General features: G+C 37.6%; 1 protein-coding gene across 7 annotated transcripts in view; it reads right to left on the minus strand.

The window, feature by feature from the left end:
- ARHGEF3 (Rho guanine nucleotide exchange factor 3) overlaps positions 1–27,477 on the minus strand; it is a 142,091-nt gene that overhangs the window by 12,772 nt on the left and 101,842 nt on the right. For 4 of the 7 annotated variants that reach the window (XM_076346300.1, XM_076346299.1, XM_076346298.1 and 1 more), the window contains 2 exons: positions 8,167–8,274; positions 572–742 (listed from right to left, as the gene is read on the minus strand). In XM_076346300.1, the coding sequence (XP_076202415.1) occupies positions 572–742; positions 8,167–8,274 (279 nt within the window). Of the gene's footprint in view, positions 1–571; positions 743–8,166; positions 8,275–9,170; positions 9,448–19,910; positions 20,137–27,477 lie in introns of those variants that run through there. The other 3 variants (XM_076346303.1, XM_076346305.1, XM_076346304.1) reach the window with 2 other exon arrangements.

The following is a 27,477-nucleotide window of genomic DNA, read 5'->3' on the forward strand; positions in this document are numbered from 1 at the left end:
CATTGGCTGTAACATGAACTATTTAGAATTTGTCATGCACAACACATTAAAACTACTGACGTACTCTTTTTTTGCGTTGAAAGATACATCTTTTGATTAATGTTTCATCTTTCTAGCACTGAAAACTTCCTCAAAGACACTCTTTTCCAACAAGGAAAACGATTGTGCACTTCTGTGTGTATGTATCACTTGATGAATAGCTGTTCCTGAAATAGCATGCTCATCATTACTAGAACAACAAAATGAAACATCAAAATATCAGCCATCACTACAGAAACTGTCATACAGAACATGTATGACACACATGCAGCCAATCACAGTACTATATATCTTAGTAACTTCACATTTATTAAGGAAATATGATGAGCTGATTTTAAAAAAGAATACATTCATCTAATACAGCTTGAAATATAAAGACTAGGGATGGAACTCTGCTTCTAGTGGAGGTGGTGATGTTCTGTTTAATTTCAGGAAAGCTTCAAGTGCTATCCTAATGCCTACTAGCATTCCTCAACTCCATGCTTTAAAGATGACTTTTGAACATTAAATTTGTAGTAAAAAAAAATTATACCTCTTGACGCTTGATTTCTTTAGATGTAAGCATGTGACTGACGCAAACATCAAAGGTCTCACTCCATAGTTTGCTGTCTCTCCGCTTTGTGTTAGCAGGGGGCATATTTCGAGACCATGGTCGTGGACTGAGCAGATCTGGGCGACTGTCACTACGGAAACTGATAGAACGCTAGAAATATATAGAAGAATAGTTTTTATTGTTAGAGCAGTTTCAAATTACACATTTTTTTCCTAAGGGATTTATATACATAGTTCAGTATAACAAACAAATATTATCTAATTATTTTTTACTGTGACTTAATAGCAATGTTTAGTACTGGGAATGTTAAGAGAAATCATTTTAATACATCTTTATGGAAGGCCAGTACTTCCATTCCTGCAGTGAACTATGTCCATGTCCTGTTCTTAACATGTTTAAAACTATACAGTGCATTCATATACCATGCAACAAGAATGAATACAGGGATAATGGCAGAATGGTCCAACACACGTAACTGATCAAATACAAAGTTTCAATTCAGTAAACAGACAGGAATTATTCATGCATTCCACATATCTGCCTCGTTAGATCTCTAATACTTAAAAATTTAGAATGAATGCAAATTTTAGAGACAAAACTAGTATGAATATTTTTTTTTTGTTCATTTTGAAAGAAATATTCAATTGTTACACAAAAACTCTGGAAAGTTAGGACAGCAAAATCTGGTAGATAAACTCATCTTGCGTATCAACTGAAAGTCATCAGAATTGTTAGGTTTTGTTTATTTTTTTGGGGTGGGATTATTCAAAGATGTCTGTACTGAGAAACAATAGGACCTACCTCGAGGATATCAGATGAAAAGGTGCATTACATCAAACACATTTTAATGGTTTAGGAAAAAAATGTTTTCTCAGTTGGGCAGAAAGAGGGGTTTGGGGTTTTTTTTTGTAAACTGTCAGAATCATGAAAGATTTGATTGGTATAATCATTCCAGGTATGTCCATAAGCAGGAGTAAATAATTAGTGCTATAATGCTCTAACTGACCAAACTGGTTTTGCAGCCATATGTTTGGGTTAATGCCTAGACTGTAGTCTTCATTGTACTAGCCTGTTTACCTTATATAAACAATGCACGCTTTACGACGACTATGCCCTTGAAGAAGAACTGAAAGACTGATAAAAGGGGAACATCCTGCCCTAGAAGGTGCTGGAGGCTAGATGATTGCCAAAGAAACAAGAAGTCAGCAAAAACTGCGGTAACTAGGGGAAAGGTAAAGGCAGGGGGAGATCGCGACCACCAACTCAATTTAAGACTGGAAAGACTTGCCCCCCCCACACCTGCAAGGAGCACGCGTGCTAATGTACATGGCAAGCGAGGCTAATTTGAATATAACTAACCAATGAGCATGAATTTAGGCCGGTCTTTGCTAATCATGTAACAAGATAAATACACTGTAGTTCTTTTGTGTGGTGTGCTAGCTGTGTGGAATTACCACCTAGCACTGATCTTTGCACAAACATGAGATAAATATCTCGGCTCTGTGTGTAAGATTGGCTTATTGCACACCGGGTATCAGACCCCGCTTGTGGAACAACAGTTTTGATACATGGAGAAACCCTTTCAACTGGTAACATCCTGCCTCTTCAGATGTTCTATGTGTAGATGAGGCGCTTAGGGACATGGTTTAGTGGACATGGTGGTGTTGGGTCGACGGTTGGACTCGATGATCTTAGAGGTCTTTTCCAACCTTAATGATTCTATGATTCTATGTTTAATGAGATCAAGAAACTAATTCACATAGAAAGGTGTGAAATGGATATCTGACTGAAAAGAGAATCACATTATCTTTAAGGAAAAGGTATGTCAATATTCAGATTTTAATGTTTATGACGAGCAACAAGCCAGATTCTTTTCACACCACTTGCTCCTACTTATTTCTTAGCATTTGAAGAAATGTGTTAAACAATCAGTGCTAGCAGATGGCAAATTGTGAAATACCAATATTGTGTTCTACTGTTGTAGAATCTTTATTAGTATTTCTGGAGCCTCTAAACTCTGATGATGTGTACCAGCATCTCTGTATCTATTATGTGGTCTGGTCTTAAACCTCAATAAAAACAAGTCCAATTTTAAGTGAGACTTGAGAGTTCTATTTGCCTGCGGACTTTTAGAAAGAGTTCAGGCTACAGATGGATACTTTATTCTCTCACTGTCCTATTTTGAAAAGATTCCTTTCTTGCTTCCTTAAAATTAGAGGCTTCTTTTTGAGGTCCTACCTCTGAAATGGCTCAAGTATTTCAGATTGTTGAAATACTCTACATTTTTGTTGTTATTTAAAACCTGCCTTACATAACACAATTGTCTTTCAGTTGCCTTGGGTAGGAATATTTAAAACAAATTCTTTTCATTTCCAGGTTGAAAGCAACATATACAAAATACAACATTTGAAATTCTCCTCTGAAGATGAAAGTCCATGAAATGCAAACAGTGCCTATAAATATATCTTTAAAATATTAGAAGACCTATTATATAAATAAAAACTGTGCCTTTTAACAGAAGCCATTTTGAGCCCTACTTGGAACTGACAAAACCCCTAAAAATAAACACACACACATATATACCAACCTTCCAAAACTTTGCAAGTCAGGTGCTAGTCTTCCTTCAAGAGTTAAGAAGATAAAGAAACACACGTGAAATTACATGCTTAATTTACACTTGTTATAATGATGAATTATTTTCACATGCAAATGGAAAAATTAGGGAAAAGAGGCAGGTGTGTTGTAACCACAAATCACCAACCATGAGAATGCAGCCAAGCAGAACAGTTGTCATTCCATGACCCAAGGTGGAATGCCCCTTTCCATGCATTCCCATATGCATCCTCCAGTATATAGCTCCTTTGTTTGTGGTGGTGTTTTCTTAAAGGAATGTTTTATGTTGAATGAAGAAAGTACTTATAACGAACAGCACCAGACAGACTGATTTTTAAAGTAAATGCCTTGATCTCGAAACCTTTTAACAAAAACTCATATATCATGTTATAAAATGGCATGCACCTGTAACAGCAAACTGAAATTATATACAGTGTTTTGAGTAAAGTAAGCTTTCACATCCACCAATAGTAATGTTTCTTTATGCTGCATGAGAATGCTTGATACTATTCTCTACAGCCTTATACTGTCCTCCATTGGGCTGAAGGGGCACAAAAAGACTAAGAGACTCAAAAGGAAACTAAACTCCCCAAAATCCTGCTTGTTTGCTTAGCATCTTTGCTACCCGGACACAGTAAATATATGTTTAATTGATTTCTCTCATACATCAACCTTTTAATTAACCATACAAAGTGTACCTTGCTTAAGGAACGTTGGATTGAGGGTATTTATTAGTGGAAAGGGAAAGAAATGTTTTGAGGTGTTATTTCACAATGAGGACAAATTTCATTTCAAAAGCAAGTAGTTTCTTTGTCTGGCATGTTTCCTTCTTTTATACACTAACACAGCAAAGGCAAAACCACTGACTGACTTATCCTGGTACACTGAAATATAGGGAATCACATACTTCAGTGTGGAATCCAAGCTTATTTTAACATATTATCTTTTCTTTGCATACATGTTGCAGAAATTGGCTTGTAAAGCTATGAAGAGACAAACTAACACATCACCAGGGAAATACTATTTAATGCTGTTAGTTTATACTTTGTCCCTTGAGAGTGAAGTATACTTGAATCATCAATGCTGTAACAGACAAGAATAGAAATGACATGTAAACCTGATATATAAGCCTAACTAAAGAAATCCCCAAATAAGCAATAAATTTCAATAAAACTATCTGATAGTTTAAGATAAACATACAACATCAGTTTAACCATCTCAGTTCTTCTACTTTACCCATTTTTTTTTTCTGCAAATAAACAGACCCATTTCAGTTTAGTGGAATACAGCCCTAAACTGAAGTTCTACCAGAAATTTTTAAAAACAAGTTTAATTGTACTCTGACGGTATCTTTGGTTGGTACTTGCCATGGGGGGGGTGTGGGGTGTTGTGTTTTAAAAAAAAATCAGTCATGTGATAGAATCCCATGAAAGAATTGTAGGAATGTCAAAACAGCATTTCTACATCTCCAGTCTTTTAAAAATACTTTCCTAGTTTCTGGCTTCCTTAAAAAACATGTCAAGCATACTGGTTAAAAATTATGCCCATCTGGGATTATTAAAATTTTCATGTAATTCCAAAAACTAAAGGAGCTGGGGAAGAATCCAGCCACAACCCCTGATTTTGTTTACTGTATTTATCTGACTGCAATAGCTTTCACTGGCCGTTACAGGACTGTTACTATGAAGGGTCTATGTGTTACTGATGTTAATTCATGCAATTAACAAACCTTAATTTCAGCTGCAGTAAAGCAAACAGCTTTATGTACTGGGAAAAGGGCACTACAGATCAAAGTCCTAGCATTCAAAACCAATGTTAAAAAGAGTTTTCTTCTTAAGGATTTTTAGAAGTTTCCTGTGTCCTAAGATAGATAAAAATAATTTGGACTCCCTACTTAAATTCAAGACACACTGATGAAAACTGAAGTTGCAGAGGAAGCTATCCAGACTTTCAATTTCTCTCTTCAGCATTAGCTGGCGTTCTTTTCTGATCCCATTTTCAGCTTTTAAGCCGAACAGCACAGCTGTGAATAAGACCAAGCAGAAACAAGCAGATCATCATAATCATTAGTCTAGCTTGATGCAGACTGAAAATACAGCTATGAAATAAAGTCATTTTTCAGGTGGATAAACAAATAAGAATACCTGCTTAGCATTTGGTATCCTGCAGATATACAGACAGACTCTGTCAGAGATGAAGCATTATATTAGTTAGTTAGTCTACGGTGCTCTGTGTGACAGAAACAGTGACTACAAATAGTCAAAAAAAAAAAAAAAACAGAAAGAAAGCTGGAAAGACTTTTTGTGCTTTGTTACTTGGAATCCTTGTGGAAAAGTATTGACAATAATGTGGAAAATTGTAATAAAGTTAAAACGACAAAAAAAAATCAAATACCTCTATAATCAATAAAATATGCAAAACATGAAAAGTTGCTAAGAACGTATCTTAAAAGACACTACACAGATCTCAGACACAGGGGTGTTTCTCTTCAACCTGCATGCAGAAAGTCCATTAATATAAAGTGGAAGTTACATGTACAGAGGTAAGAAAAATTATGCACAATAAACTTTTTTTTTCCCTCTTACATGTATCTTCCATTCAGAAAGAATATATAAGAAAGTTTGCTTGAACTGCCATAAAGGAAACTCAGAATTTTCCAATTCCTTTTATTGATACTGTTGGAGTGGTCTTTTTGGATGGATGTTCTGTTGGCTTTGTTTTGTTTTCTTCCGGGGAAGAAGTTGTTTGTTTTAGGTGTTGTGGTGATGATAGTAGTTTTCTTCATTTTACAGATACAGAACATCTAGCAGCAATGCAAGAAGAAACATGGGTTTTGACTGAAATAACTTAACAATAAAGACACATAAAAGTTCATCCAGTAAGAAAAATAAGCACTTTTTTCTTTTTACAGGTATTACACCATGAAAAAACCTCTTGCTCTATACTGTTCCACAAGGCAGAATGACAGCTAAGTCAATACGTGATAAAGTGAAAAAGGTATACATGCTTCCCAGAATGTTTCTAAATAATTCCAAATGGGGCATCTGAGCACAAGAAGGTCAGTCTATTTTTTTCCTCCGTTCTATTGTTGCTGACAAAATCAGATAAGAAGTCAATTTACAGCCAGCCATGAAGGCAGTTTTGAGAGACATCACCAGCACTCATCACTTGGAAATGGATTCAGACCTAAGATTTGGAGAACATACGGGTTGATTTCTCATCGCAGCTCCTTCAAGCACATAGCTACTTAGAGGAGATGGTATGAATAACATCACTGTTTAATCTGCTTAGAAGCAGACAGTTAATTAAAATATATTCTCATCATCGGTATGAACAGAGCAAGACAGAAATGCTTGCAACAGTAGGACTTGCAACAAAGCCACTGTTTTCTCTCCTATTTTTGTCAAAATTCGCCCTGAAACACATTTATGTAGCTCTCATCTCGAGAAGCTGCTACTACATCCATGAAAGGATCGTTTGTTTTGGACAGTCTAAATCAAACTTCATTAAATACAATATTGTACTGGACAGGCATTCACTACAGAACGATAGCCTAGGTACTTAAATGAGGACAACAGCTGTCTAAGGCTGTGAAAAGGGAAGCGCTGTGCTCAGAAGCAGTTTAGCCAAAAATTAATTCACTTTCCACACTCCTCACAACTGGAACTAATGTAGTCCTTTCAGAGTTGGGCCAATTTTTTCCTGGAGGCAGACTATGGAGGAGATTTATACACCCCAGGGAATACAGGCATCTCTGCTCTAGTCACGCTATAACACACCTTCTGGATCAAACCCAGACTGAGGGGAGTTCGGCCATTTTGCCTCTCCTCCAACCCACACATGTGGCTTTTGTATGCAGATGTCTGTACTTTCAAAATCATAGGAACTGAACACAGGAAAATCAATGTTAAAGAAACCCTGTAATATCTGTTTTCTAGATAATTACCACCACAGAAAAATGGGGTTCTTTCCCATGACTTTTTATTTATTTGTCATAAGACTCCTAGCTCTAAGGTTTTATTTCTTTCCTCCTTGAGATTAACAGATAACTTCAGCAATGCTCCAATTAAGCTAATTTTGATTAAGTAACATTTTTAATACATTCAAGATATTTTTATATTTCCTCTCATCAAAGAGATCAAGCTTGTTAAATAATTTTCTTTAGATCTTATACATGCCTTCTTACATAAACTGTTTTAAAGAGGAAACAGTCTGGCTTTCTAGGCCAGACCCACAGCAGTATTGCAGCTCCCAGCTGTTTGCCACTCATGATAAGCATTAGGAGTTGAGCACCCCAATGTTTTGCAGTTTCTAGGTCTGAAGGCACAAATACTTTATAAATTAAAGTTCCATTAGTCTCCAAGTATGTTAAATATTAGGCACCTAATCTGTAACATAGAAATTGCAACTACAAAATTATTTAATTTCTAAACTGCATTTAAAATTTGCTTGCCCTTTATTATTTTCATCATCAGCTTCGGAAAACGACTTTTTTCCAATTGTTCACTAACTTTTGTTTAGGCAAGGTCAAAGTTCGCTACACAGAAGGAAATTTAGCAGTCCTACATGACTAACTATACCAAAAATAACATTTTCAAAGAAACCAACCAAAATTAATAGAAAGTGTCATGGAAAAGTCTGTTCATCAAATTTAAAAAGCAATCGTAATCCTTTAGTATAACAACTTTTATATGCTACAGGTGCAATAGTGTTCTTCCTGGTAATTAAAAAACAGCAATTATCTGGACAGAGAAATGTTTTTTTGAGGTGAGAGTTCTAAGTTTTGAAGTTGAGTGACTCTGTAGTCCTAAATTGCCTAAACCCGTTTGGCACATTACAATGGTGTGTGTGCGCGTATGTGCAATTCACATTCCCGTGCTAACCCTAGAAGAAATTGTGAATATGTACGCATTCCCTTTTAGCAATGCAGTTTAATGCAGCAATGCATTTACTGTGATTACCTGAAGTGTCTGGCTGAACCGCTTCAGTGGAGTGGCTCGTACAGGAGGAATGAGACTCGCTAGTGATGTAACTCTGGAAAGTGGCTTGACCCGTTTGTTACTGGGCTCCTGTAGTAGGGGGAGGAGGACAAGGGAAAGGAAAAAAAATGGGGGGAGTGTGAGCATAATCAGGTAAACATTACTACCAGTTTTGCTGATTTTCCTAAGAAAGCATTTGTAAAAAGCAAGTTTGTAAACCTGGTATATAATTAGGGTAGTAAATAAACAATAGCAGTTTTAAACACTGACAATGACAGATTACTCTTGGCTGGTACATACAGATCCTGGAAACAGCTGAAAAATGTAATGATGGAGAAGTTGGCATGGCTGGGAGCAGGGGAAGGGAGAAAGGTAAAGAAAGACAAAATCATTTCATTACATTAACTCATTCTTCAAAGAGAAGTTTTCAGCAGTACTCTGCAGCTAATGCATGTTACGATAATCTTGTCATTGAAAGGAATACTTTCAAATAAAAACAATGCCATTTGTTTCTTTGCCTCTGGCACTGTCAGAATGTGACTCTATTCAGTTAAACATATTTTATTCCAGAAAATATAATTTAGACAGAAATCTCTAACTGTCATTGTCCTTTGAGTGCATGTTCCCATGGAAATACTTATATATACAGGCAAACACATTACTAACGTGTTTACATGTATTTAATTTTCACATAAAATAGAAAGGAAAATTAAACAAAAATCTACCATAAAGCATTCAATTAAATGTTTTTCTTTTCATATATACTTTTAACAGCGCTTATAGTAGTACATAACCACTTCAATATAAAATGCCAGTTGTCCTGCAGGTTTAAAAAAAAAAGTTAACAGAAATCGTAACACAAGAAAAAAGTTATTATAAATACATAAAAATAAAAGTTACCCTTGGCTTCCTAACCTCCATCTGACATTTAATGGATCTTGAACAGCACATGCAAAAGGCAACTTTTGACAGAAAAAGAGCCAAACCTTCCAAGTGAAGTTAAAAAACCCATCCAACGTCATATTTCAAGGATGTCCTAAAGCAGTTCATCTTTCTTTTTCAGCCATGCTTATAAAGTTTTTGTAGGCTTGCTATGCCTCCAATTTCCTAGACATAGCTTTAAGAAAATGAAGCATGCCCATTATCCTTTTGTTCAGAAATCCAAATCCTTCTGGCAATAATGCAGATTTGTTATCCCGATACCAAAAAATAATAAATCTCAGCAGCTATGATCATCATCTGTATTACTGGTAAGAAAAATTCTCTTCCATTAGTACAGCAACAGAAGAAAGGTGAGAAGCAGCTACATATTTAATTTACTTCTCAGCAGGCAGACCTGGAAATCCATAAATGCCAGCTGAGATGAGGGACAAAGTGTTTAACCCTCTAGCAAAAATAACATATTCCATCACACATGAAACCTGGCATTAAAGAATTTTAGCAGCCTAGATCAAGTTACATCCTTATCTTCACCGTTGCACTGCTATTCATATTCCTTCCTTTTCAGCAATCATGTCTTTGACACAGGTTTTTGAAGGAGTGGGTTTTTTTACATCATTGCAGCACCACTAGCATACTTATCTACAGCATCGCCACCCCCACCCCCCTCCCCCCAAAAAAGAAGAAAAATCTTTGAGATTCCACTGTAATTCTTCTCCAACTGGTGGCTCAGCCATCAGCTGTTTCTTTTTTATGATTATTCAGAATGCCAGTCCTGGCACACAAATAATACCCCATGGCAGAGCCTGCTTGTTATGAATCGTGCTGCACTGCAGTGAAAGGACATGAAGTCCCAGAGTTGGGCAGTGCTATGCCAGCAGCACAGCTTTTGCTAGCAGCTCTACCTTAGCAGCAAAGGCTGCTTAGGCATAAATATCACACCCTGAAAGCAAAATCTGGAAATCAAGACTGTATGGACTTTACAGAAGACAGGGAGAGGGGGATTAGGTTTAATAGAAAAGCCTTCTCCTTTGGTACTGCTGTATCCTTTCTATTATCTTACAACTTTGCTGCTATGTATATGTTCTTTGGTCAAAAGACAAAACTCATGCAAAAAAAGCACAAGTTTGATCCATACAACTTCATAGCCGTATCTTGCTTGAAAGTTAAATGCTCCCCGTAGTCTTACAGACCTTTTCCACACAAATTGTGATCTATTCACAATTTTGCACAGTCTTTCAGTCTTAACTTAAAACTAAGTCCAGAAGCCCTTGGATAATTTTCTGAGGCGTCTACTGGCAGCAAACGAAATCACAGAAGAAGTAAATCTGTATTTCACTGCATCTCTGCAGCATTTCATTTGAGTGTGTTGCAAAAAATTTGAATGAAACTTCCTGAGTAGTGTTTAAAACTAAGTAAGGAACAGCATGTCAATCTATCCTTATTTGAGTACTTTCAAATACTGTGTGTGTTATTGCAGCTGAAGTTTATTAATTACTACTTAAGGCCTGCAGGCTAAGCACTCAGACCAGAACCTGATTTGCTCTGCCGTGTGGGGCACATAAACTTCAGGCAGCTGTGAAAATTGATGCACAGCATCAAATAACCTTGGAGAAAATCAGCCTGAGTAAAAGAATGGAAATCACCTTCTTTCTCTTGGAGAGTGACAGGAAGTGAAAAAAAGAAGTATGATTTCCCGTTCTTCATGTCAGACAGCCCAAAGGCTCTCTGAAACCTGCGCTGTCTCCTAGCCAAGAATGCTTAGAGTTCCAGGGGGCACACAGTAGAGTTTCAGCCACCATCAAAAAACATTAAGCTCTTCTAGGGCTTCTTGTTGTAAGCCACCAGAGGTCAGCACTTCTCCCAGTAGTCAAAGGAAAGTTAAGATAATGGGTTGTGAAGGTATGCCTGCAGAGGTCCTACTCCTTCTGTCTCCCCTTCCCATTTTGTCTTCCTCATGTGGTGTCTCACATTCTGATCTCACACTGAAAAATCGGATCAGAATTCAAAACAGCTAAAATATGTAGTTCAAATTAGAAATTTGATCTTACTAAAAGACATGAGCATTATTACAGGATTCTCTCCAGTAGAATTATTTAAGATAATGAATCAGTAATTTCAGAAGTCTAAGACTTTACACCTTTACCAATTAGGACTGAAAGTAAATCTTAATCAGAAGTTCTTAATTACGGTGAAAGCTTTCTGAATACTTCTAATGTGATTTTCACCCCGTATTAGAAACAGTCTGTTAGGTTAAGATAGCCAGCTGGAAGTGAAAACTCACCAAACCTTAGTGTTCCAGGTGTCATCTCCCTCAGAGAAGTCTAACAAGAGCAATGAGCACTGAGTCACCCCCTCCATTGTGGACTAATAAAGTTTGTACAGGTAAGGCTTTGACTGCGCAATGAAAATACAGCACTACGGAGCAATTCTAAAACTGTAAGATAGTAATACTGAAACTTAGACATTCGATCACAGTATTTGTGTTGCACGGTCTACATCCATTCCACCTCTACCTCCTCTTTCATCAATACCCTCATTCTCAAGCTGTGTTGCCTCTCCAAACCAGCACCACAGAGAAGCTGAACGAACTACTGAGGCCAATGATCTGGACAGGGAAAAATTCCACAGTCAAGTGCATAAAAAAGTAAGTTTTAAGCAGATGGTTGTTTTTCACACCAAGGGCTCTGTTCTTTGCAACCAACAGATCAAATGGAAAAAGGAGAGTGTGAGCTGTTCTGCTTCACCCAGAGATACTGACCAGAATCTGCACTTACACATTAGTCCAATAAGATCAGGGAGCTGCATTCCAGATGCTGCTTCCCAAGCCTCTTCAATTTTTTTTTTTTTTTTTTTTTTTTTTTTAGAATAAACTGCTTGCAGTTAAGAATTCCTAGTACATGTGTTCATTATTTTACTAATTTGTCTCTGAAAAATCTCTGGTTTTCCAGTTAACCAGGGGTCCTGCAATCATAAAATCTTTTGGGGTATGAATCTAAGTGCATGGGAATGGAGAAATGTGCGATTCCAGTGCCCGTCCATCACGAAGAGGCTCCAGTAAGGACATATTGTCCAGCTAGAATGAACATCAGATTCCAGGTCTGCACCTCAGAGTGTGCTCAGAAGACTCAGAGCTACCCAAAGTCATTCACTCCTCCTTCCCTCCTGCTCCCCCTCTCAATTCAGGGAACTTAGAAGCAGACAGGATTGAGAGATGGGATTTAGTGGCTGGATCCACTTGCAACAACCATCACCTGTCCAGCCTGGGAACTGGGCCAAGTTATGAAACAAAAATTTCAGGAGTTACAATGTTTTGCCTGACCTTTTAAAGTTGTTATTATTGGTATTAAAAAATAATTTCAGAGTCTTGAAATAAAACAAAATGTTAGACTGCGTTTCCAGAGTCACGAAGGCTTGCCAAAACAATACGGGAAGTAAGTTAGAAAACAAAAGATCCAGACTACAGTTTGGCAGAGTTTCCAAAATGTGGAGCTGGTATATGTGAACAAGTAATGTTAATCTGACAGGGCTTTAAATTTGATATAAGGCTAAATAAAGCTGAGGGAAACATGAGTGCAGGAACTTCAAAGGCTGAACAGTCAAGTGAAGTCAAATTAATACCTGACTAGGCTAGAACAAAGAGCAGATGGCTTTTGGAGGGAGCTGTATATTTGAACTCAAGATGACTTTGGTAATATTTGAATTCAGAGAGCAAAAAATTAAAGATGGAAATACCATGTACATATGCAGCCTCAAAAAGAACTCTTGAAACTGTGAACAAACTGATAAAACAAGCAAATCTCTGTCCAAAATCTGGATGGTTCTGGAAACCATACAGTGGTCATTTCAAACAACTACTATGTCCTTCTGAGAGAGTGTATTTTTATCATGTATTTTTCTGGGGAATTTGTAGGAAGAAAGATTAGAGTAATCACAATGGCATAATCACCGATTATCACTGATTTAAGACAAGAAACTATCAGATAAGAAGTGACAAAGATGCCATGCCTCACCATTCTTCTAATTTGGCATGAAGGCCACAGTGCTCTAGATTGCTTCTTCATTGTAATTTATTCTGTAGAACCTATATATATGTACAATTGTATTCTAGAATATTCTACATATTAAACTCTAACCTAATGGTTTAGACTGCTGAGTAAGAAAGGAAAGCTCTAGCTTTTAATGTATAACTCTCCAAAAATTAGCATTCTGCTGTTGGACAGCTGGGAAATGCGTACAGCCAGCAGCTTCAGCTATAGTGCTACCAGGATGCCATACTCTGAGTAACTTCTGCCAACTACCTCTTCAGTAAAATTTAAGTCTTTTTGCCTTGCATAACTGAATAAGGTGTTGCTTTTTAAAACTGTGATATGGTCATTTCAAAATGACAACATCTTGGCACAAAGATAACTTTTGTATCATTATTTTTGGCTCTAATATGCACGGATTACCATTTAAATGCCTGAATCTTAGCATACAGCACCCACTCCTGGGGCAAGCTAAGCATTCAACAACCACGGAAGCATGTTAAAGCAGAAGATCCTTTGAAGAATTAGGCACTTACATTAGTCACAATGTACTGACAGCTAAGTTGATGCTATTTTTATTTCTTCATTTAGTGAAACCGGTACCTAATAATTGGATATATTGTATCCAACAACACACTACACAGACAAGAAAAGCTTCTAGGGGGCTATTTAGTGGAAGAAGCTAACATTTCTCGTGCTCTTCATCCAGAAAATAAAACAATTCTTTTACTAGTATATGTAAAGAATGCAATTTTCCTAAAGTTTAAGCAGAGTGTCAGTGTGAGTTAAATCCATTTAATAATATCGATTAGTTTTCTCTACATTGTCATTCAATAAGGCCACCCACAGCTTAATTATCACACTGATGGATAAATTACTCTAGCAAAAGATTGGTTTTAATTTTCTAACAAACAGAAGGAAAGGAAACAAAAAGAACTAGGCCAGGTTCCCTTTATATTACCCACAGAACAGTAGAACCAATGACCTGGATAACACATACTGAAGAGCACAGAGTAGTAGTCAAGGTGTCATATAAAAGGTCTTCATTTGCTTCAGCACCTCACTTCAAAATTCTTTCAGTCTATGCTCCCCGACCAGCTTAGCCACTGATCTCCTCCCAGTGAACAGTAAAAGCAAACATATGTTCACTGCTGGTACGATTGTTTTTCCACCTGACACTCCCATCTCTTATCAGCAACTTCAACAACAGTCTTCATGTCGGAGAACTGGTGCTGAATTTGACAAACAAGGGAAAATATTTCCCTGAGGGGTCATTACACTTGTGTCTTCAGCCCACGTGCAGCGCTACTGTAACCACGGTGTGTTGATTTTTCTGATTTTATTTAAAAACAAACTCAAGAAAAGGAACTTACAGATATTTTTAAGGCAACCCAGAAAATAAGTGCTACATGAAAACTGGTACAGGAAATTAGCATTTTAGAATATTAGACTTTACCCGTTTACCTTCAAAGGCAAACTAACCTCTCAATCCATATACAAAACTGCTGAAATTGGCAATACTTGTTAAAAACATCCTGGAGTTCAACAAGTTCTGAGATAATTATTTACTGTAGTAATTCTGGATTTGGGGTTGCTAACTTTCCTGACATTTTATAAAAAATATGCTGGGTTTTTTTTTCCCCTTTTGATACACTTTCTATTTGTGAACCAAGACAAACAGATACCCAAAGCATTCATTCTGTGCTATGGGAGCATTCATTAGTGCAAAATATTTTAACTTAAATTAGTCAAGAGAGGTAACAGTGTAACAAATGGAAGACACTATAAATTGAAACAGTACAGCAACCTTTGTTTCAAACATAATTCACAAACAGTGCCAGCAAACTAGAACAGAACCACTCTATTTCAGACTTCATGTAACTGGCTAAATTTCCATACTCCTGTACTTTAAAGGTTATTAGTTTTTAGTCAACTTTATAAGGGTAAGTCAACATTTGTCATGGCAGGAAGCCCAACATTATTATTTTTATTAGTCTGCTACTAGTTAAATTGGCCTAAGATTAAACAGTTCTAATAAATGCCCCCAAAACTTGGGAGTTTAATAAAAAAACACACATTCAAGCTCTGTTCCACAGGATGTTATCAGTATTAAACTTCAGCAGGATAAAAAAATGAAACAAACAAAAAAGGTTAAAATAGAAAAAACAACCTATGTTACAACAGAGTCTCTTAATACAGCAAACAACCTAAAAATAAATTAAGCCAGGCATCTCAGGATTTTTGCACCTTCAGAGAGAAGCAAATCTAAAACTAGAACAACAAACATTCTCAATTGTTACTAGCGCTAATACAGACCGTATCTTTTTAATACTTGAAACAGCAAAGAATTTGCCTTTGTTTCATAGTATCTTAGAAATATTCTGATTGGGAAATTTGAGAATTGAGAAAAATGAGAACATTCACTCTTCTAGAGCTGAGGCTGATGGTCAAAAAAAACAAAGCAGGTGACTCTAAAGCAGTTCTAAGTATAGTTCAGTGTTGCACAGAGGTAACTGTAATCATCCACACAAATCCATCCTAAAACCTGGGAGAGGCATCCCACTAGTAAAACTGCCAGCATCGCAAGAATTTATTAAGCTCTTTAAGTAAACTGATACATAAAGGCAACTTGGTCAGCCAATAAATTGTGTGTATCAATGATACAACTTTCCTTCAAATCCACAAGGTTCCATCTACCACCTGCGCTCTCTGATGGGAGCAGGAGGAGGTTTGTTATTCCTCCTCTGCCAGTCTCTGCAAAACAAGCAAGCAAATAAAGCAAAATCCAGAGACATTTTGTTTTAATCACAGTGTTATAAAGAAGAGGACCTGAAACGATAGTCGGGGTACAATGAAAAGCCATATAGAGAAGTGGTGAAGTATTGTCAATTGAAGAAAATCAGCTGAAGTTTGCAACACACTATCGCACCTTGCTGCAAATAGGCTGCCCTCATTAGTCACCACTCTTAAAACCTCAGATTTCATTTGCCGTATGCAAGACAGAACCACTGAAGTGTCAGTAGCATAAGGACAAGTTGCATCTTGCTATCTTGACTGCTCATTTGTCTGCAATATCCAGAAATCAATATGTCTACCAGCAGTTAGGAAATGAAGGCCAATTAACAGAAAAACCTCACACTGAGGTGAATTAACACAAGTAACAAACTCTGGAAAACCCAGACAACTAATGTAGAGTTGATTAAATTCTGCATTTCCTCTCATTAGAAGCTGCTTGTACAGACTACCTAAGAAAGACCTTTTCCATTCTGGAACAAACTGGATATGAAGCTGGACTGCCAATTAACAAGCAGACATCATACGGCGAGTTACTGAATGGAAAAATAAAGGCAAGCTGTTTGTTTCAAATTGCCGTTAAGAAGAACAGATCAGCAATTCCAAGTGTGGGGGTTTGACATGTTTCCATGTTTAGCTCATTGCAGTTACACTGCACATGAACTTACCTGAAATATATCAAAATTGCAGCTTGCTAATATTTAATTAAAAATTAAATACATGCATTTATGAAGATCAAAGAAAATTCATGACTTGCAGTTTATCTCAATCTTTTGGCCCCTCTCCCTCTGGCTCCATGCCTGGTTCTCATGTTAATGATGTGCCATGGCCCAGAGGCCTGTGGGTTACCCTTCAGGTTAGTTTTCCTGCACTCCCCATGCTGAATTAAACACAGTCCTGAGCATGAGGCAGCCTAGACCTCCTGCACATGAAAATAGTGAAGATACCAGGAGACAACAAAAGACGGATTGCAAACAGCCCTGATTCCTAGGTCTAAGATTTCTGCAGCCTAAGAGATGTAAGCAGACATACAACATACTGGAGACACAAAGGAATTCTATGCCACCGTTGTAGTTTTTAGAGCCTAAACCCAGGCACTGTATTACATCCTGTACAGCAGAACAGAACATCCTTACTCGGAGAAATTCATGTCTTCCCATGACTTCAGACCTTAAACCTCATTCTTATCTGCTGCCCATCCACTGGCTCTGCTTCACTTTGTTTCCTTCAGAGGGGGTGATAAGGGAGCTGCTTTAACCAGTGAAACATAGCAAATGGTGTGTGTCTATACATATAAAATTGGGAAAGATGTGGGGCTTTTTATACCTTAAACCAAGCATATTTCAAGTTTTACTGTCTCTGTTTTTGTATCATGAAAAAGCTGGAAAGAGCCCAACACCTCTGTACTGTTTACACCTAATATTGTACTACATTATTTTATGTGGGGTATGCAATGTTGTATGTAAAGGCTTTATAGTATTTCCTGTATTAACTCATTCCTCAGACATAGAAGTGTTTTGTTGCCCTTGAACTGCATTTAGAAAGAATTATGATAGTTGTACTTTGACTAGACATACACTAGCCTTTTCTCAGAATCCAGATTTTTACTGTTCACATACATTTCGGACATTTTATTTGTCACTGTTTTGCTACTGTGCTACTTCTATGGAGTTTATGCCAAGGAAGCCAGTGTGGCTTAAAGAACTGTAAGTAGAAAACCTCCATTCTTTTTTGTGCCACTGACTTGTTCCTCAGAAACATTCCTGGTTTTCCACTGCTGCTCTGCAGGCTCCAAGTGAAGTCCAAGAATAAGGAAGAACTACTCTATTGCCCATAAGCTTCAGCTTCTTACCCAGAGACCCAGCTGGAAATTTGGGAAAATTTTAACAGTTCAGTATATGCTCAAGTTTTTGGCTGAATTTCATCCCATGTAAGTACTATTGTAATTGATCTCCAGACTATATTTTGTGTTTGTTCAAAACAAACACTAAAAGATTACTGTTTAATAAGGTCAAATATTTTATAATGATGAGTTCTGATTTAAAACCAAAACACAATATCTATATAGCAGAAAATCTGTTCTATTCCACACATATCAACATTTATGCACAAGTTAGATCATTAAATAAATCAACCAACTTCACATGTTAATAATTAAAATGAAACTCAGGTTTTCAAAGCCACAGATTCATAACCCCCACGCAACAAGCTAGCTTTCTGGTGTAGTAACACAAAATTGTGGTAGAAGGCGCCCAATAGCTTTATTTAGACTTGTAAATACTAAAGGGTGGAAGAGCAGCTTAACATTAGACCTTGAGAAGAAACATGAATTTTTTCCTCCCCATATTGACAGACTTCAAAGAAACAGGCTGCATACATCTATCCTTATAATGCCTTTCCCAAAGAGTAGTTTTTATTTCTGCTTCCTTAACGAAATTTTTGGAGTGGCAGATGGCCTTTTCATACCCTCCTAAGACAAACAGGAGAATGTTTAAAAGTTTATTTTTCAGAATGCTGGAAGTCCATTATACTCGCAGAAGACAGCCTGAAAGCACAGGGTGCATTTTCTTATTCATATAATTCACAAAATGAAAGATTGTAAATCCAAAACAACTGTTTGCACATTGTAATTTTGATTTATCACATCTGTTATTAGATACTTCCTCATGCTCTAAGCTTTCATCTAGACTTTTTCTTTGAAATTTGACTAATTAAGCTGCCTTTCCTAACTGTAAAAGAGCAACACTCCAACTCTCCAGATTTGCCAGTTCTATTCATTGACAAAAAACCCTTCATGCAGTAAAGGCTAAAAACATATTTCTTTAATATTATAGTTAGTAAAATGAGTACCCTTAAGAGAACCATTTGGTACTTAACAACTTGTGTTTTACATAGAGGCATATGTACACAGACACACTCAGGGTGTTAGTTTTCAAAAACGCACAGCTGAAAAACATTCCACTTTCATTAACTGCAATAATTAAATCCCTTTATGTAAAAGTACACTGAAAAGCAAGAGTGCAGCATCTTCTTATTAGTTCTTAGCTTAAGCATCATAATTAAATAGTAACTTGGCTTATATTACTTTTACTTTAGATCTATTCAACTGCTGGAGATAATTAATCTTTGATGTAGTTGTATTAAACGCACCTAATTTAGTAAGTTGTCTTCAAGTTACTCGGCAAACAAGACTAATGAAGAAGCTATATATTTAAGTGATAAAAACTTCCAGAGAGAAATTTTATCCTTCCTCCAGCACAGCTAGACAGAATCCTTAAGGTCACTGTTTTCTTTCCAAACAAGCACACAAAGCAACATTAACCTAAAGTATCAAATATTTAAGTCTTTCATGAACGTTGTGCCTGAAAAGTTTCACCATTTATGACAATTTTGCAAATGAATATGTTGAATTTGGGTGAATGAGTAAGATTTTTAACATCACTTGAAAGGATTTCATGCTTTTTAAGAAACAGAGTAGTCAACCTGCCGACAGGGCAAAGTTTTCAGTTAACTGTGTTATATCGTATTAATTTCTTGGTTTATTACCAATGAGGAAAAGACAGATAATGCTTTAAGACACCGTTTTCCAGATTCTCTCCACTCAACAAAGCATATAACCAGTTCCTGTATAAGTTGAACAATTTGTAAGTAATGGTTAGCATTGGAATACGATACATATAAGTGACTTTAAACAACATATCTAAACCAGGTATTTCTCAATTAGCTACTTAAAAGATTAATTTTAATTCCTTAAAACAACAGATGATGAAAATCTGGATTATTTGTTCCTTGTCTTATTCCAAAGGAAAGTTCAACATCTAGAGATGGCCGTAAAGGATGCCTAAACAAACCAGGTACCTATACATAGAAACCTATTTTCAAAGCACATTAATTTTCCCCAAGGCAATACAGATCACACCATAAAGAAAAATAAAGTTGCAACCATATCACCAGTAGATTAAGTACCTCCGTCTCCTTAGCTGGGCTGGTCACTGTCTGCACTTCCAAAGCACAATTTGCCCTCTTGACGGAAAGGTAAAAAGGATAATCCTTGGCCACCATCGTGGCTGCAGGAGGAGCGGTTTCGGGGGTCACAGCTGATTCTGCCCGAGTACAAACGTGAAGATAAAGCTGAGCCTCCCCTCCCCGGCACTCGGCAGCTCTGTAACCGAGACGTCCTGCCTTAGGCTCCAGAGTGCATGATCTGCAAGAGGTCCTGCGCTCGAATGAGGCAGGAAAGGCACCAGCGCCGAGCGTCAGGCAAGCGCCCCGCAGCGCTGCCCTCCGCCGGACCCGCCCCCGGCGGGCGCGGGGCGGGGAAGCGGCTCCACCCGCGGAAAGAAAGGAGGGAGCGGCTGCGGACCCCCCCAGACCGCTGCTGCCAGCGGGCCCGCCGGCTCTTCCCCTCTGCTGTGGCTTTACTCCCTTATTGACCAGGCAGCATTAACAACGTACATTACAAACGGAAAATTTAAGCCAGCGTTCCTGTTTGCTTCTCACTGGGTAACTGCAATTCAATTATTGTTGGGCTTTTCAGACAGCTAAGTATCTTGACAGTAGTGCAGGGCTTAATGGCAACTAACAGCAACTAACAGCAGTCCCAAATGGCACAGTAGTCGTGTCCCAAATACAGACTGCAGTCCTATCGATAGAAGCAGCACCTACGTTCTGCGTGCAATGCTTCTGCATCAGAGAAGGAATGCTGCATCACGTTATGCTGCCACAACATCCAGCATTGCTTGCTTCCCCCCCCCCCCCTTTTTTTTTTGTTTTGTTCACCCATATTGTTGCTTTTTCCTGTTTGGCAAGCAGGAGTTTGTTTCTTGTGTTTTTAAAGTTCCACTTTTGTTGCTATTGTTTAGCCAAAGAGCTCCCCTGCCCGCACCTCTCATTGTAACAAGCTGAGAAAGTGGAAAAATACCTTTGCCTAACATATCTCATAGGCATTTCAGTGTCTGTGCAGCCAGGCAAATTCTGTTTGATGTCTACCTTAGGACAAAGGTAGTGAAAATTTCCTGAAAAGAGAGAGGAAGTGTTAGGGGCCCTGTCTGCAATACAGGATCGATCTGACAAAAAGAGTGTATGGGAGACAAGGAAAAGGAAACAGGAGGAAGTTGGACAGGGGGAGGAGGGAAGGATATTTTCAGCCAAAGGGAAGCAGCACAACCAATAATAACTTTAGAGAGTTCGAAAGAATTAACTGGTTTTAAAAGGAGATCGTATGATGGATGTTGCTTTACAAGCATTTATTTTCCTAAAGGTTGTTAATCAGATAAAGATGTCTTTAGAAAAAGCTTAGTCAAATGGCAGACACAGTCCTCATTTGGACACTTTCCTGTGACTTCACCAACATCCCAAACATATAATGTCTCTCACACTTACCCTCCTAGGCTTTTTCAGGAGCAACCGCAGTAGAGCCAGAAATGCTATCCTGCTGCCTGGTATGCAGACCTCTCTATTTTGTAGTAGTCTCCTCATAAAGCAAAACTCCACTAGTTTCCCAACCCCGCCATTCCTGGAAAATTGCTAGAACAAAGTTATCAGTACTTCAAGCTGTTCAATTATTCTAGAAGAAAATTTGACATTTGAATATTTTGAGTGTTACTGTGCAGTGCCACTCTCCTCATCTCCATCATAGTAGGATGGGACAAGGTTCACTGAAAGCAGAAGTGTTGACAAGAGGCATTGAACAGCTTTCATGTAGAGAATACTTAAGCAGACAGGACATTTCAGAGAAGAGAAGAGAGAAATCAGAGCTACAAACCGTGAGTGACAGAGGAAGCAAATAGGGAATGATTTTTCACTGCATTCAACTAGAGGGGAAAAAAACCAGTGCATCAGATTAAACTGGATGGTGGCAGATTAATAGCAAAAAGGAGCTAATTCTTCACATTATGTACAATTTTTGTGTTATATACAGTGGAAGTATTTGTCACAAGATGCTGCTGCTATAAAAGCTTCTCAGACACAAGCTCTTGGCTACTGGGACAGCATTTTGGGGAAACATCATGTCAAGCTACTTCTGTTTTGTACTCTTCCCTAAGCATCTGCTGCTGACCACCATTGAAGATTTGGTATTAGGTTAGATCAATCTTTGCTGCAGCCCCCTTCTCCTTTCCATATTTCAAAAAATATGAAAAGAATGTAGCGTTTTACTTGAAGACTACCTGTCTTACCTGAGGATTTCTGAAGCTACGAGCAATTATTTCATTCACATGAATGTGCACTCATTTTTGCAAGTCTTCTTCAGTGTAACATTCAGAAGACACACCTCTGACTACAACCTGATAATGTCAGTTTCTCCTCACATTTCAAGCACATCCAAACACCAATACACACAGATTGTATAAAATGGTCAAGAACCTCCTGAGAACACTGCAGCTGCTCTGTAACCATTTAAGCCCAAGAAGCCTTGATTTCAAATACCATCTGTGTGTGTATGTTTGTTTATGAATGTGTATGCTAACGCCATTTTAAAAATCAGCTTCACTTAAATCAGTTAGACAAAATGCCTTCGGGGCTTGTCCTCAAAGCATTCTAATCCTGTAACATGCTTCACAGCATAGAGAACACTTCACACAAGAGTGTACTGGTTTGGAAATTGAAATAACGAACTTTGGTTTATACATGTAAAAAAAATATGCCAAGAGAGGGATTCTGTCATTTCTCTATTAATCAGGCCAGTGCACTTCAGCTTGACTAAGCATTCTTGAGAAACAAGACAAAAATCTGTCATAAGAGGAATATGATTCTTAAAAATAGGCAGGACCTTCGTATCAGTAAGTTTCAGAGCATCTTGCACCTACAAGATAGACTTCAATGAAAATCTAAAACAGGATTCATTAGACTCTTTGGATGTTTGTTTACTTCACCAGAAGAGTGTAAATACGGGTTTAGAACTGAAATTTGGACCCAAAGTTCATTGAATAGCACCTAACTTTATAAGTATCATATTATCTGATGGAATAACAACACAATGGTATGATTTCAAACAATTCTCTCTTCCAGAGTACTGAATTTGTCTGTAGAATACTGTGCATGCATAATCAAAACTGTCAGTTTAGTCATGGTATTGAGTCCCTTCTGTATTGCATATCAAGTACAACACTTGGAGTCCATTCTGAAAGATCTTACAAACTTAGTCAGTACTGATTCACGTTTACATTTCATTTCTACATTAATTTAGATTGCAAAGTGACTGCCCGTCAATAGCCACTGTATTGTGTGTGTGCACACACACCCAAGCAGAGCCAAATGTCAGTTCATAAACTTGTGGCTGAAAGACTCCCTGGTGAACTCCAGTTATACAGTTGGAGAAATAAAGGTTTCAGTGATACCACTAAGGAATCTTGTAAGACTGGAGCCAGTGAGTCTGCTCATTCCAAAAATTATACTTAGACTACAAATCTACACTAACACTATAAAAATTAGATCTGAATTGCAAGCTACTTTCAAAAAAGAAACTAAGAAAAAACAATGCTAGTGACTAGATTGCACAGCAGCCCAGTGCATCAGTTTTGCCATTTCTGGATCAGGTTTTTTGTGGGTTTGTTTGGTTTTTTTGTTTTGTTTTGTTTTGTTTTGTTTTAATTTACTTAGGGCAAAGGCACAATTTAGTCTGCCTGGAGCACTGTGTTCAGCTCTGGGGCCCCCAACATAAGAAGGACATGGACCTGTTGGAGTGAGTCCAGAGGAGGGCCATGAAGATGATCAGAGGGATCGAGCACCTCTCCTATGAAGACGGGCTGAGAGAGTTTGGGTTGTTCAGCCTGCAATAGAGAAGGCTCCGGAGAGACCTTATAGCAGCCTTCCAGTACCTGAAGGGGGCCTGCAAGAAAGCAGGAGAGGGACTTTTTACAAGGGCATGTAGCGATAAGACAAGGGGTAATGGCTTTAAACTGAAAGAGGGTAGACTTAGATTAGATATAAGGAAGAAATTCTTCACTATGAGGGTGGTGAGGCACTGGAACAGGTTGCCCAGAGAAGTTGTGGATACCCCATTCCTGGAAGCGTTCAAGGCCAGGTTGGATGGGGCTTTGAGCAACCTGGTCAAGTGGAAGGCGTCCCTGCCCATGGCAGGGGGGTTGGAACTAAATGATCTTTAAGGTCTCTTTCAACCCAAACCATTCTATGATTCTATGGTTGTCTTGTTCACACCAATGCGTTTAGTTAGTTTCCTCACACATTCAAAATCTAATACTCAAGTAATTATTGCAAAAGCATCTGTCTGCATGGCAAAGTCCTTTGAAATATTTAGGTTTTAAACCTTAAAAATACCTTCATATGTGGCTAGAATTCCTTTTCATCTTATGCTGATCTTTGAGATTCATATAGCTTTGATCAAAGTAATTTTAAAACTAAAATGCTGTTGATTAAAGATTTCTCAAAGAGTCCAAAGTACGATGGCAAAAAAAATAAAAAACAACAACAAAAAACCCTGTTTCCTTTTAAAGAATAGTTAAGAAGGCATTAGGCTAAGCAGTAGCAAAAGGAACTGAAATGTTTAATCTAAACGTTTAAATAAGGAAAAGCCCAATGGAGTGAAGATTCTTCAACCATTGAAGTCATGGGCTTTAAGGAGTTCACTGGAAGTGAAAAATCATCAATTAAAGCTGAACTCTGCCCAAGGAATAAAACCCACAAATAGATTGTTTAAAGATTTGAGTTGGTGTTTTTGTTGTTTTAAGTTTGGTTTTAACATGATCTTTGCCAACACATTTTAACTGCCTCTGGGCAGAAATGCAGAATCTGTGATTAAACAGAAATATTTTGAGATGTCTACACCCAGATCTTGATTACCTTCTTCCTCCTGATATGCTATAATGTGACTGCTTTCCCTATTAAAAGTCAAAATCTGTTTTGCCAAGCTGTTAAAAAAAAAAATCAGATAAATACAATTAATTTTTGGTAAAATATTGGCATGTCAAGAAGTAAGACTCTGAATGTCTGTCTGCCTGCCTCTGCTCTTCTTCCCTCACACAATATAAAACAGACCTTGGCTTGTTTTCGTCTGTGTTTGACTGTGATGCTTAAGAAGAAGCCTAGCCTTAGTTGCAACAATTCAGTCTTATTATTTATTTTCTTAATTACAACTAGCAATGTATTTCCCCTGTGATTCATATTTATGGGAGCTTTTCCTTTTGATCTGTCCATTCTGATGACTTAGAAATATACACTTATGCACATAGACACTTTCTTGATGAAATGTATGCCTATATGACAAGTTTCCAGCAACAAGACAAGAATTTAAGAAAAGGTGTAATGCTTAAAAAAACCCAAACAAACCAACAAAACCAACTATGCTATCACTATCATCTTCAGATATGCTATATTCCTGGCTGATTTTAAGAAAATTACATTAAGAACAATAAATAGTCCATTGCTTTCTTTTCAAAACAGATGAATTACTGTAAGAATATCAAGTTATCCAGCAGTCTCCAAGTCATCCTGAGTAGAGTAGCTCTGCTGCCTAGCTAAGTTACTCCAGGTTTATGGAGGGAGTAAAAGATTTAATGTAAAGTGTGTTGTACAGGAGATTCTGGTCCTCTGCAATTTTGGCTAAGTGTGCAAAGAGTACTTAGCATATGATGTTTCTGGAAATTTTACCCACCATAAAAAACTGAAATTAAGTAGAAATATTGCATACACATTTCAAGGAAAAAAAAAATTCTCAGTAGTTTGCACTTTATAGAGTATTCTGTCATATATGCACCCATCCTATGTATGTAGTTTCACATAAAAAACCCAGAAGCCACTGCCTAGGAGAGGTACAATTTCGCTAAGAATATTCAATGAAAAGCTACTATTCCTACTATTCTGAAATGACCAGTGAAAGTTAGCCAAGCTAATGCTGCACATAGACACACAATTCTGCACTTACTGAGTATCTCCAAAGCCTCCCTTCAACATATCCCAGTATGTCTTCAGGGTAATCATTAGAAGCTTTTCTTTCAGAAAAACAAAATCAAAACAAAAAACAAACAAAAAACCACCAAAACCACATGCAAACAACCAAAAGAAAACTTTTGAAGCAGTCATTTCAATCAAACATTATAAACTTGAATCTGCTCAGGAGCTGGAATGCAGAAACACTGACAGTGATGAGTGAGTAGCTAAAAAGCATATAGACTGCTAGATAAAGGGTATTTATCAGGCAGTCACACAGCCGTTCAAGAAACTGCAATTTCCTCACTGCAAATACAGATTGTACACATGGTAATGAGAGTTACAGTTTACTAGGTAATAAATATTAGGAAGAGACCACTTGATTAAACACATTGGTGCTGAGAAATTCCGATTAAAATGTGATTACAGAATAAGTGATTACCATTAAAAATGTTCTCTCAAAAACCACAGCTGCAATTTCTCCAGGTAGAATCCTAATCCTGGAAAGATCAGAGCAGAACAAAGAAATACATCTCTGGGGAACATCTGACATTACAAAACTGAACCCCAAATTCCTATTCTGTCTAAATTCTCCATTTGAAGACTACCTTTCGTATGACCCTTATTTGTGCAGCTTATGGAGTAACAAGAGCAGAAGGAAGTTATGTTTCCTCACTGTTATCACGGGCTGTGCTTTGGGATTTGCCGCCACGATGCCCTGAACTATTCCCTTAAGTTTTGCCAAATACAATTAATAAATAGCCGGAGTCTCCATTGTCTTCCACTGTGAATGATGGCTATTTCAAAATACCTGAATATACTGAAGTACATTCATGTTGAACTGATGGAGAGACATGATTTTCATACAAATCATCATGAATGTTTTATTGTATAAACACACATCCAGCTTGTAAAGCAGTCTGCAGGCTTTCAAAATAAGACATGCACACATTGTTTCTTCATATAAATGCAGCCTGTGGAACAATTCTGCACTGGGATTCAAACAGATGAAACAACCTGCCAAGTTGTTTTGTTTTGTTTGTTTTCATTTTGCTAAATTCATGTAACTTTTGATTACTACGGAAAGTACTGTGCAGTTAAAGGATGCCCTCTAACAATTGCATTTGCACTGAGACAGCAGCACTCCCTTCATGAGCTTCCCTTAGGAAGACAATAACAACCCTTTTTTAAAGCTGCCTCAGATTCATATATAGAAACTTATGGTGACTGGTCTGCAGCTCAAGACTAACGATGGCCCGCCTAGAAAAATCAGGAAGGATTCATACTTCTCCACCCCTCTACCACACCCAGCAGTGCAAACTAATTACGGGACCACGCTCGTGAGGGAATGCACAGGGTGTGGTGAGGCTGGATAAAATGACCCTTCACGAGTTACACTTATAACGAAGTTAGTTGAGCTTGTCTGACTATACTTCCCTGGGGAGAGCAGAAAGGAGGAGGTGGGAAGGACTGTACTGATTTATCAATGTGGATTTTTAACAGCCAGTCAAGTTCTGTAGAGGGTGAAATGATGACCCAAAGCGTAGCATCCTTTCCTGAAATTTTACATTGAAAGAGGCATTCTAGGAAGAGGAAATTACTGGAACCACTTGTATGATGTTTAAATGAGATTAAATGTAATTAAAAT

The sequence above is a fragment of the Aptenodytes patagonicus genome, chromosome 8 (assembly GCF_965638725.1).
Source record: "Aptenodytes patagonicus chromosome 8, bAptPat1.pri.cur, whole genome shotgun sequence".
Lineage (NCBI taxonomy): Eukaryota > Metazoa > Chordata > Aves > Sphenisciformes > Spheniscidae > Aptenodytes > Aptenodytes patagonicus.